General features: G+C 37.1%; 1 protein-coding gene across 8 annotated transcripts in view; it reads right to left on the reverse strand.

The window, feature by feature from the left end:
• The window catches only part of LOC128892938 (ras-specific guanine nucleotide-releasing factor 1-like), a 163,230-nt gene that overhangs the window by 61,862 nt on the left and 88,032 nt on the right, over window positions 1-13,336 (reverse strand). For 4 of the 8 annotated variants that reach the window (XM_054153605.1, XM_054153603.1, XM_054153604.1 and 1 more), the window contains 4 exons: window positions 13,164-13,261; window positions 12,702-12,984; window positions 12,365-12,562; window positions 11,053-11,978 (listed from right to left, as the gene is read on the reverse strand). In XM_054153605.1, the coding sequence (XP_054009580.1) occupies window positions 11,760-11,978; window positions 12,365-12,562; window positions 12,702-12,984; window positions 13,164-13,261 (798 nt within the window). In that variant the 3' untranslated portion in view covers window positions 11,053-11,759. Of the gene's footprint in view, window positions 1-8,550; window positions 8,683-11,052; window positions 11,979-12,364; window positions 12,563-12,701; window positions 12,985-13,163; window positions 13,262-13,336 lie in introns of those variants that run through there. The other 4 variants (XM_054153601.1, XM_054153600.1, XM_054153599.1 and 1 more) reach the window with 4 other exon arrangements.

Consider the following 13,336-nt stretch of genomic DNA (forward strand, 5'->3'; position numbering starts at 1 on the left):
AAAATTACACCGTTAACAATATGTTAATACACTACATTAATTTTATACTAACGAAACGTGTAAATTGAATTAATGGAACAATTACTATAAATCACTGCTATTAATAAAAATGGCACTATTAACATGTTAATACCCTACATCAATATACAATTTTATACTAAACAAACGTCTAAATTGAATCAATGGAACAATTACTATAAATTACTGCTATTAATAAAAATGGTACTATTAACATGTTAATACCCTACAATTACGTGTTTCCTTACCTTCACAGCATTTTACTCTCATCCGTTGATTCCTGTGAAAGGGAAGCGAAATACCAAAATGAAAATTCCAAAGGCGTACGGAAAATCGAACTTATTTTAATTCCAATTAGCATGACGAAAAGTAACGAGACATCTTGAGAGACAGCACCATAACATCGATCCTGAAACCGTCGACGCAAAGAGTTTGATTAATGGATAATTATAATAAAATTACAGTGACAGGTTACAGAAGAATATTTTCTATTTAATGTATACAGATCGAAGATATAAAATGTTTGATAGACAATAGACAGCATTAACGATTAAGGTATAGTCTTCAAATTCATATTTGAATAGACGTTGGCCTTTCATTTTTATTTTTTCATTGATTCTTGAAGGAAAGTAATCTGCTCGCGACCCTATTCGCTTCTCAGCTTACAAACATATGCAACATTGAAGTTCTTGATTGAATCAAAGATAACACACAGTATAACAAGGGAGTTTACAAATACACGTTAAGGAAGATTACTATCACTTTATTTTTTTTTTATTTCTTTCTTTGATTCAACTTTACGAGCCACTTTTCACAGTCGCAGTAGTCATTGACGCTTACATCGAGTTTTATTATTAATTTTCGAGAGACTTAAGAGAGAAATGTCGAAACAGCGGAGAAATCGAAGATAGAGATATGTTAAATCCGTTCCTTGCGCTGGGTTCAACGTCGGCAGTAGAACCTCAATAAATATCCCATTCGTTACGTTTATATTGATTAATTAATTCAATTCGAGTAATTAAATTTTTCTCTTACTGGATTTAATAAATTATTTGGTGGAATAAATTGGAAAATATAAAAACTGTTATTTTAATATTCCTCATTGTAGGAATTTTCGAGCCTTGTTTTTCCGAAATTATCAAGGTTCCACTGCAACATTCGAAAATTGTTACTACACAGAAATCGTAAAAAATATTCAGTTATGGTTTATAATAATATTTCACAGAATATTGTAACTAAATTAAATGCTAGTAACTGGATCGTACTTTACATTTGCAATCGCACCGTAAAAATAATTCACTGCAAACGATATCCTCACATATTTTTAAATTTGATTGAAACTGTAATATTTCCTACACGGAAATAAAATTCATTTGATACGATGTTTAATAATTCAGATGAAAATCATATTGGTAACAGTGAAAATTGAAACGTTAATGCGTGCACTATATTTTACAGCAGTGCTCGGAATTAGTTTCACATTTCGAGCCGATACCTGAGACACCGCCCACTGTACCCCCACTACCACTCTAGGCTCGACGACTGAGCCGCAATCGCGGGCGTGACGCATGTCTCAGGGACGTCCAACGATAGATATGTCTGGTTCCATCCGCGTGATTAAAAATTTCCTTGCGCTGTCAGTACTTTTAATTTTCACAGATAATTAAAGTTATTAATATTACGTTAAAGCTATAAATTATATATACATATAATAATAATAAATTATGATATAATAATGGCAATTTTATCAATAGCTTTTCATATCATCCAAGAGTTACTATTATTAATGCATTATTACGCATTTTCTTTAAAGTGGTTTCCTCTATAGGCCTATTCCATGAAACACTAATAAGATCGATAATAATATATGGCAAGAAAATTGAAATCAAAATTATAAACGTATTAATTTTCATTTGATCTTCTTGGTCGTCTGCACGATTCTACAAGGAATGGTATAACACATATATGAAGATGGTATATAAAAGTTACTGACAAAATTGCAATTATTCTATCATACATTATTGTTATTATATACACATATAAAAGATTTATATAGACCTAAACATAATATTAATGATTTCAATTAGCTGTGAAAATAAAAAATACTGACAGCGCAAGGAAATTTTTAACCACACGGATGCGTCACGGCCGCAATCGGGGGCTCGACCATCGAGCCTAGAGCGGTAGTGGGGGTTACAGTAGGCGGTGCCTCAGGAATCGGTCTGCAACGTGCAATTAATTCCGAGCACTGTTTTACAGTTTTGAATTACGATAACATTATGCTGCGCGCGATATCGAATAGTAAATACCGTGCGTTTTGGGAAATTACAGAAAGCATAAAATTATGATCCAGTTACTTGGACAGGGAATATCAATAAATAAATTGAAATGTTTACCTTAGGCTACGTATAATTACAGCGAATATGTTGTCTCTGTGTTATTATTTTGTTTTATTTAACAATTTGCCCTGCAAATTGCGTAACGGAAATTATCATAACTTTCGCTCTGGCGAAAAGCACATAATTTAATCGTCGACACCATTCGTTTAGGTATCTAATGGTGGATATTTAGTTAACATTTACTCACAACCAGCTGATGATTTGTGATCGATATTGTTCTGCTTACGTTAACTATTCTAAAGGAACGTCATTGTACCTCACAAACACGAGCTCATACGTTCGCAGATGCACCCACACATTCGCAAATCTTAAACTCTTACCCTGACTATAGTTATCGTTATTAGAGATTTCAAATACATGTCTTATGCAACTTTTAGTGCACGAAAAATAAGTATTCCGTTAAGTATACGTTGGTAGTCTGTAGATGTTTATGCATTTATGACAAATGAAAATATGGACGTGCACAAATCCAACAAAATATAAAATATTAATGTACATGCTATACAGTTTAGAAGATATACTTTCATTTAAGGGAGGAGTCGTTTTTTTTTTAAATGAGAGTCACCATTTTGTTAAATGTAAATTTAAATTGTTCATAGTGGTATAGGTGAAAATTACATTCATGTACATTAATCTCTCCTTTTGTTTTTTATTTTACATAAACACGACACAACCAATGATCAGGGTGGTCAATTGTATATTACAATCTATTTTTAAATAATACACAGTCTAATCATTATGCATTGTAAAATTTCATAAAAATTCATACATATTCATACATAACATATGTTTAAAAATTATTTTTTTGATTTTCTTAATTTTTTTTGGATTTTTTAGTACTCCTGGAAAGAGGCTTCCTGGTAAATTGTGATCACTGGTTCAACAAATATCGAACTTTTAAAAAAAGAAACGCTCTTTTTTGGTTTTATACTCATAACTTTCTTGATAATGGTCGAAATTCAATTGTTTTGTTTTCAAAACTTTCGTTTTATATAGCCTTTACAGAGAAAAATAAGAAAAAAATATTTAAAGTGTTTTTAATGGAGATTTTTGAATTTTAAGTTTTCTTGAAGATTTTCTAGTTTAAACTTCTATCCATCTTGCAACTTTTAAGCCCGGTCCGGTGGTGGGCCTTCCATAATTACTATTTTTTTTTCGATTTTTAGAAATTAAAAAATTTTTGTCTTACTATCAATTATTATCAGTACGGATTTTTCGCACTATACACTTTTTCTTTACTTATTATAGATTAATTTCCACATTTTTTTGTTCTTTTCGAATTTCGACCACTATTAAGAAAGTCTTGAGCATAAAACCAACAAGGAGCAGTTTAAAAATTCTGTATTTTTTGAACCAGTGACCAAAAACATCTCAAAATTTATCAGGAAGCCTCTTTTGAGGGATGCTAAAAAATACCCAAAAAATTAAGAAAATAAAAAAAATTTTCCCGTAAGTTGCATATTTCAATATGTAATACTCTTTCTCTGAATGAACTTCAAACATTGCCATAAAAAACCGATATTTGTGGCCTATAAAAAAACAACTCTCACCTCAAGTTTCAATTATATTTCCGTACCTCTAAAAACATGAATTTGCATAAACACCCAATGATTATCCGTTTCCTCGTTACCTTAAAAACTGCGCTATCTTAACATACGAAACGTTCAAAAATAAAATCGCGCGCATCCTGTTTCGTTAGAAACGGTCTCGCTGAAGTTTAAACCAAACATAACTTCCCCCTTTCCATCAACCTCGCGCTATCAAACGGAACGCGATTTGTTCGGTTCCCGTGAATGCCGCTGGTAAAATCCCTGGAAACTCAACGACCCAAATTGAAACACCATCTCGATGAAATATTCTGAAGTTACCAGCGATTCGAAACATTAAAAGTGAATCACGTGTTTCAGCTTTTCCGCGCCGCGCGCGCTCCAATGCACGTGTGCACCGCTGCCCTATTCACTCGCCGCGGTGTTTTGCAATTTCTTTTTGGCCAAGCGAAACGTGTATCCGTTTGTACCTTTTGTGCCCGGCCGTATCTGGTCGGACTTTCTCGCGAGGCTCGGAGCCGCAACGGAGTGTTTCAAGATTTAACGATGCGTAACGTAAACGTCTGAAGGGAATTCTTTTCGTCGATGCTTATTCATAAATAATCGCGAACGATCATAGTTGTGAGTACGGCAAAAAAAAGGGTGCACGATTCAGTGCAAAATGGGGCAAACCCTTTGAAACGGATGAGTTGGGAATGCGTAGTAGAGAGTTTAATTTCTAGGAGAGTTGATTTGTAAGAGAGTTTAATTTGTAATAAATCAGTGCTCGGAAATTTTCAAAGTTACTGCGAAATGTTGTATTGCGTTAAAGTATATAATTAGCGAGTAATGTGAAATATTCTTCGCTTAGTGTTTGATATTTGCATTGAACTCTAATTTAATTTCCCTGTAGGGTGTCCTATTGCACCTTTCATTAACAGTTATTAAAGTTTGATATTCAGTTACTCTTAGTATTCAATTACTCTTCAGTATATTTTTGCTTTCATTGTTAATGGAGGAAATAAAACTCGCATTGGATAGTCTGGACATTTCAGCGTGAGGCGAGCACGGAAAATACATGGCACAGTGGCGCCGATAGATCATACTCTCGCCGTGCGCTGAAACGTGACGCTCACTACTAGACTACTACTATTTAACAGAGGCGCAGTGGCGTTTCAGGGAGTCCCAATGGCGCCTCACGGACACCCAGTGGCACCTCAGAGAGACCCAAAGGCGCAGTAGTGTCACGCGGATGTTCAGTGGCCCCGGAGGGACACTCAGTGACGCAACAGAGGCGCAGTGGTACTTCGGGGACAGCATGATCATTTCAGCATGAAGCGAGCACGGAAAATACGTGGCAAAGTGGCGCCGATAATTCCTACGCTCGCCGTGCGCTTGAACGTGGCACTCACTTCTGGGCTACTATTTAAAAATTGACTAGATCGAGTACAGTGTCTTTAGAAATGAATTAATATCACATCATTCTGGCTTTCCTTAAGATACGTATGCTCTACAAGTAAGACAAGTAATTTAAATCTTTGTACAATATAATGTTGTTTTCTGTTGTGACTCTACAGCCATGAGATTATCAAGCTTATTGCAAAGAAATCAAAGGATAATATTACATAATTTATTAAACTATCAGAGTGTCATTCCCACTATTCCAAATATTTCAAACATTCTAAATATTTTCAAAATATAGACGTCAAGGGCACGAGGTAGATAAATTTGTTCAAATTTGTCAAGGCATCCCTAACAACAATTTCTTTATCCAAGAAGAATTCATCTGAAATTTAAAGAAAAATCGAAGAAAGAAATTCGTTTGATTGTCTTTAGACGTGATGGAAAGACAGCTGAGCAAGCCTGTGTGTTGATTAACATTCATGTCGATTTAGCATTTTTGCATTCGCTCAAAAATAATTGACTGTAACTTTAAACATGGCCTACTTTGTCGGCGCACATGTACGGAAGGGTCTGAGCTGCGTCAGGTGTTTTTGTTACAGTACAGATCACGTATTCCCGCAAGTTTTGATTGCCTCTGAAACTTTTGTACGTCAGCAAGCTACCGGAAATTCGTCAGGGCGAGTAATGCAATTCTCGCGAGTTCGCGGCGATAAAATTATTCGACATCTGTGCCCCTGCCTCGACGGCTCGGGAATTTTACATTCCTCTTCGTCGAATCGAAACGATTCCATTTCGTTCCCCTTTATTAAATTTGTACAACTTCTCCCTAATAATATATTTTTAAAGATCATTTAGCAGTAACACTTTTATTTTAACTTTTCTTGATTCGAATGCCAAGTGAAAAATTTGTATTTTATTTAAATTGAAAAAGACATCGTTTCGGTATATAAAATCAACAGTGCTAAATTTACAGAATTAACAAAAAAAAGATAATTAAATTATCAACAAACTTTACATTTTGAAATACCTCTCATAATCTACATATATAAAAGAATCCTGACACAAATTAAATGCAATGTTTTAGTATATAGGTTTTCTCAAAAATATTGTTTGTTTATTTAGTTTCAACGTTGCAAAGAAATGTTTCGAACGCAATATGAACGAATGGTTTAAAATTGGCAGATATGTTACAAGTAAAAGCTCTCTTTCTCTACTCTGTAAGTACCTAATTTATGGTTGTATATGAAATAGATTCCTTCAATAGTTACATTCTAATCTTAGTACTCTAGCCAACGACTTACGAATAGTTTGAGAATTTTTAATTATCGACAATATTGTTTTTCTACTCCATTTATGCAACATAGTGACACCAAGTCTTCTGACTTCTAGTTTACAGACATGATTAACTTTATGTATTTATATATTTGCAATTATACATTTACATGTAACTCTTCCTTGCTCGTCAAGATTTATTAACAACTGGAATGGTTATTTGGAACAGTCTAAATTGTTATATACTATATGTATACGTGTATTATTGTTTAAATAATAAAGAAAAGTCTACAGTAACACAATACCACAATGTGCAATAAATTCCACAAGACATGATAATCCTTTAATAATTATTAAAATAAGAATTTAAGAGAATTTAATAGATTATAATAATTCTTCACCACATTTTAAAAATATGAATTAAAAAAGACATCAAAGCAACCAAACTGAAGAGTTTTATCCATCTACTATAGGGGTCGTTTCTAAATATACTATAGCTATACAGTCAGTAAAATTTATATCCACTGTTACCGACAAGATTATACAGAAATTATTTCTATATTGATTCCTTACGTTTTATGGAAGATTGAGTGAAAGTTGTATTTAGAATTAACCGAGAAATTCACCAAATGCATCCGTTGCAATATAAACACTTAACGTCGTACTTCAAATGTAACTTTCATACACACTCGACTAGAAAATATTCTTCTATGTGGTTATACGAATCTTAAAATGATTGATACGTTTTAGGATATGCGAAAACTTTGAGTATTTCTACAGTTTCAATCGTTTCGTTAATTGAAAACAAATTGGCACGTGATTGCAATTGTTAATTTGGGAAAGAGATTGTCCTTTATATCAGTGACAGGTGTGATTAGAGTAAAAGTGGGCGCCATGATTATTTCAGCGCACGGGGAGCGCGCGAACTAGTGGCGCCACTAGTTTCTAAGTTCATCGTGCGCTGAAGTAATCATGGCGCCTAGTGTTGTATTAGAAGAATAAAAGATGTTTGTGTTATCATGATTGCCCCGTATTTGAAGTTACGAAGGAATTACGTTAATTACACACAGATCTAGACTGACATTTTTAATGCCACGTAGAATTATTTTCGAAGAAATCTCGAATACACAGCCGATAGAACAATGATTACTTTTAATTTTATTATAGTACTGATTGTAACCACGGCAAGCTCCACCAAAGTAATTTGTTCCTCGTTCCGAAATCATCAGAATAAAAATGTTCTTTTAATAAGAGCCCCATACATATGAACACAAGTTATCAAGATATTTTATATCCTTATTGTCAGAGACAATAGTATATAATTATTCCACTTCTTATATTTCGCATCCGTAAATGAATCTTACTTGTATTATTTAAACGATTAATAACGAAATCGGAACTTCATAATCAGGTACTTTATTCCTGACACGTAAAAGTATTTCAGGCGAGTTTCCTGATTGGTAGACTACAATTGCTCGCGTGCTCCTGTGGTAATATAATCAGAATCGTTTGCACAGATTGCATAAACAATTCCATCATCGACGAATATATTTATTCATCCACGGACCATTTAATCGTTTTTCCATTTTAACAGCAAATTCATTCGCAGTTGGTGAATTTATTAATATTAAAGTTCATGCATGGTTTACGAAGCGACACGCTTCGTATTTACAATAGGTAATTCTTCTTCGTCGCGGATATTTATACAAGGTAAATAGTAACTTAAAAATACGACTGTAATTGAATCAAATTCAACCAGCCGCTGAAAGCTGGCGTGACGCGTCTGCGCGGGAGAGACACGTAACGCGCCTTGGGGGCGGAGCGAGTGCTGGACAACGTGGTGGGGGGTTACTGTACGATGACCTCGAGCAGCCAATTGAGTTTGACTCGACTACACCTCAAGATATACACGTCGGTTGTCGAAAAGTGGCTCGCTGACGTATTTGATAAATTCCTCGCGTAAAACATTTGCAGAAAATCTTTCTGAACACGCTGCACGTGGTCCTCGCGCCATGTTCTTTCTCTCGAGACTCAACGTGCAAACGTAGTAAAGCTATGCACATCTGGAAGTTGTGATTTCATTAAATAATATAAATTAAACAAAGTCAGAGTCGAATATAAAAATATATTGCACATCTATGAGTCTTTAATTTGGAAAGTAACAACAGAAATGATGTCCTATTGTCTTTTCTATAGTTAAATAAATTGTTATAAGAAAAAGAGTATTTTTTCTGAGCTGATCGAATCTTTGTAACAAATAGTATTATATTATCTGACAAGGGAAAAATATAGAAGGTTATTTTACATTTTTTAAGTGAATCACGTGTGCTTAAAAGTACACAACCCTCTTAATTATTCGAGTACTGTTATAGTTTAATTTGGCAAGCACTTCTTTTCAATAAACTCGTCACCGTGTATAGAGAAATTCGGATTGAAGGTGATACTTTGTTTTTGTTGATGTTACGTGCAACGATTCACACGGCTCCCGTAACGCGACGATACATACATAATCCATTTAGTTCAATTAATAATTCTCTTATTTTAACGCGTCGATATGCACAACAACGGCCTCGATAATACCGTTATCGGACAGTAACGTCGATAGCGTAATCAAGAAAAAGTTCAAAACGAATGTTCTCAATCTACGATTGACCACATTCAGTGGTGATATGCGCGTTTTCAGTGTAAAGTTGTACCTTCCACACGAAACGAAGTCGAGAGTATACTAGAAGCTGTACAATCTTAACAAGCTATACAATGTTATTTTACATATATCTCGTTACTAGTAAAACTTTTACACAGATACACGACGGTACGATTGGAAATACACTCTTTCTCGAACGAGAATAAGAAAACTTTTCTTGGAATCACAAACTGTAACAAATTATCACCGTGAACGTGGGGTCTCAGTAAAGGTAATCTAACGATTGTACACGTTCTTTTTGTTGCTGAAACGTCCACTTTCACGGTAACACGTATAATAATTTGCAACAAATAATATGCATTCCTTCGAAATGATCAGTCAATTTAGTTGGAATAAAAACGGCCGAATCTCGAGGAAAATGAACGTCCACGAATCAAGTCTGACTGAAGTCATCATCTCATTACGCTACTGATTGTCAAATACAATTTCCAATCTCCAACGAAATCGGTGCCTCGTTTGGTATCCCATTTGGACTCGCCGTTCGATGAGTAATACTGCTCATATTGAGTTAACTGAAAATCAGCGATCTATATCTCTCCAACTTCGACTTTCAACCTAACCTCCACGTCAACGTGGATCGTCGAAAGTCATCGTCGATAGTGTCCACCCATTTAACGTCGTCTCTGGACGAGGTCTACAATCTCAGTAACAGTAATCAGTACAGTATAACAAAATAAATAAGAATATCTCGTGGTATCGTTTGTACACTTTCCCCTGTGCGGGTACTCAAAACAATCCTGCGCTCCAACGAAAATTCTCAAAGCTTCAATCGATCATGTTTCAAGATTAGTGCGGTCTAATTGAGGGCTGAACACCTAGAAATCTTTCAGTAGATGGTTGGCAGGCAAACTGGTGGCGTTGAAGAGAGATGTAGTGGCAGCAGAGGGAGAATTGGCCAATAGTAAACAAACAGTGATTCTACCGTAGAGTTGCAACATTTAAATGGGAACACCGTTATTTATGGTTCTATGAAATGTTCCATGATGTGTATACCGAAATGTGTATGCGAAATGCAATGACCTCACTTGAAAATTCGATGGCGCTACGCTAATGGAGCAGTGGTGCCTCAGGGAGACCTAGTGGCACTTCAGAGAGGGGCAGTGGCGCCTCAGAGAGGCGTATTGCCACCTCAGTGAGACCCGAAGGCACAGTGGTGTCACACGGATGTCCAGTGACGCCTCAGGGACACCCGGTGACACAACAGAAGCGCAGTGGCGTCTCAAGGAGACCCAATGGCACAGTGGCGCCTCAGGAACTCCCAGTGACGCAACAAAAGCTCAGTGGAGCCTCAAGGACACCCAGTAGCGCATTAGAGAGGCACACTGGCGCCTCAGGGAGTCCCAGTAGGGCCTTAGGGACACCCAGTGGCGCGACAGAGGCGCAGTGGCACCTCAGGAAGATTGAATGTCGCAATGGCGCCTCAGGGACACCCGGTGACGAAACAGAGGTGGAGTGGTTACTTTAGGGACATCCAGTGAGGCAACAGTAGCGTCTTAGGGACATCCAGTGGCGGCTTAGTGACACCCAGTGGCGCAACAGAGGGGCAGTGGCGCCTCAGAGAGAGCCAATGGCACAGTGGGGCCTCACGGGGACCCAATGGCACAGTGGCGACTCCGAGAGGAGCAGTGGCACCTTAAGGACACCCAGTGACGCCACAGAGGCACAGTAGCGCCTCAAGGACATCCAGTGGCGCATCAGAGAGGCACAGTGGTACCTCAGGAAGACCCAATAGTGCAGTGGCGTCACAGAAACACCCAGTGGCGCCTCAGAGAACCTCAGTGACGCCAACACGTATCTTTGTAGTCCCACCAGTTTGCGCACCCCCCGTGATCTAAAGCTTTCGTGTTGCACAGCCCTGCTCTAACCGATCGACATGTCTGTAAACGTTTCCTCTTCCCCTTCACTCTTGAATTCAACGCGTTGAGATTCGCGAGTCCAGTTGTAGGAAGCACGGACGTTACTGTGACGACAAACAGAAGTGGACGGGGTTGAAAACGCATTGGCTCATGTCCGAACGACGTCGTCTATGCTACTCGCGAAAAACATTGGACATCTACATTGAAAGAAACTCGATGAACCGGATACACTTGCAGGTTAGGCTCTGGATTACAACATTAGCGTAACATTGACCCCGTTCCCCGTTAAAATCATTGAATAATCAACGTCAAAAGTTTCCGACTTTTTTCGTCTTGACGACATGTTCTCTGCTTCGAACTATCGTTCATCTCTGTGTACCATAATCGCAAGGAGATTAACTCGCGCTCGTCAAAAGTGTTTAAAGCCTATAATTGCCTTTTTTTTTCTTTTTGGCAACGATTGAAATTCAAAATTCAATATGGACCTTCTTTGCGTCTAGGTGTCTTACTCTAGAAAGTTGCTTGAGGACAAGGAATAATTACGTATCGATTACCATTTCGTGGAGCCTGACGTTTATCTTCATTTCGTGGGCGTGTTGCTCACGGAGGATGGCAGATTAATTAAGGTTGAACTACTTAGCCTGGATGTCCTCGGCTCGATCTCCAGCGACATGCGGTACAGGTCCTTCTCGTTCAGGAGCAACGAAGGGTCCAGCAGGTAGTTCGACACCTTTGTTATTAGTTCGATCTTGTACGGCGTTTGCTGGAAGTGACGTATCTCGCGGATCACGTGAGCAATCTGAAACATTAAAGACAGGAACAATTTTAGATCTAATTATACTTTAATGAGAATAGATTTAGGGACTGTGTTAGGAATTTATTTATTGTGACTGGCACATCTGGGGGCCAACGTAAAGGTAGTTCTCTCTGATACATAGAAGGTAACTCGTAAAAAGACAGAACACCTAAATAGCTCTGTTAGGATAGAAATCGAAATGCAATACTTATCATAATAATAGATTTGAAGACTTAGGGATTTATTTATCGTAAGTGGTGCCTACACCTGGAATACCCACACGAAAGTAGTTTTCTCCGATACGTAGAAGTAGAGCATATAGGGTGGCTCGTGAAAAACAGGACACCTAAGTAGCTTCGTTAGGGTAGAAATCGAAATACAGTACTTACCATACGCATTTTTGAAAAATTCAAAAGGCCGTCCTCGGTCATTGTTGGCGTACCCTCTTCTATGAAGGAAAGATCAGTCAGGTACAATCCTAAATAAGGGATACAGGGCGGATCACACCGATGCAAGGCTTCCCTCAGATTCCTGAAGCGTCCGTCCGACGAGACGATCGTCTGAAGTCTTTCTATAGTCTGCTTCGTCTATAAATTCATTTTTGAACATTCCTTTTAATCTACTAGTATTTATTTTATATATTTTATTTTATACTATTTGTTAGTTGAAGTAATATTTCACCCAGCAAATTGGTAATTAATTTAAATAAAATTTGTACAAGCTTACCGTTTTGGAAACTTTTTCCCAAGTCTTTTTCAGTCTGAAGACACTACTGTTGGTGAAGGCTGCGCAAATTTGTAGTACGCCATTGTAATTGTGCAGAACCCTGCTGATATCCGCAACTGCTGCCCACTTCTCGATCGCAGCGACCCTTGCCGACAAGTTCGAACGTTGAATGATTTCCGAAACGACCAACTGGGAGACTTCGTTGAATCTTTTCGTCATTAGGATAATATGGGGGGCTCGAGTCGCCTTGTCGGTTTTCATCCATGCTTGACCAAGAAGTTCTCTGCGCAAAAATGATATTTATTTATTACATAATCCTTATTAAATTGTATATATTATAGGTACTCAAGAACTGTACTTTTATATATAACACATAAAATACTTGTACATTAAGCATATCACTCTTAAAAACAATATTTAGTTTACTTCTTCACTTGTACAATATTTGTTTCATTTACTTACTCGCTAGAAATGGATATGAAGATCTTGTGATCCAAATATGTCATTTGTTCAGCGATCTCAAGGGCAGATAGTGTCTCGATGCTCTCCTTGCTTTGTACCTGTAATCACAAAGGAATTTCATTGAATAAATCAGGTACTGTTTAGGCAAGAAACAATATTATAGAAAATAAGTA

This window comes from Hylaeus anthracinus, unplaced genomic scaffold (assembly GCF_026225885.1).
Source record: "Hylaeus anthracinus isolate JK02 unplaced genomic scaffold, UHH_iyHylAnth1.0_haploid 2, whole genome shotgun sequence".
NCBI classification, from domain to species: Eukaryota; Metazoa; Arthropoda; class Insecta; order Hymenoptera; family Colletidae; genus Hylaeus; species Hylaeus anthracinus.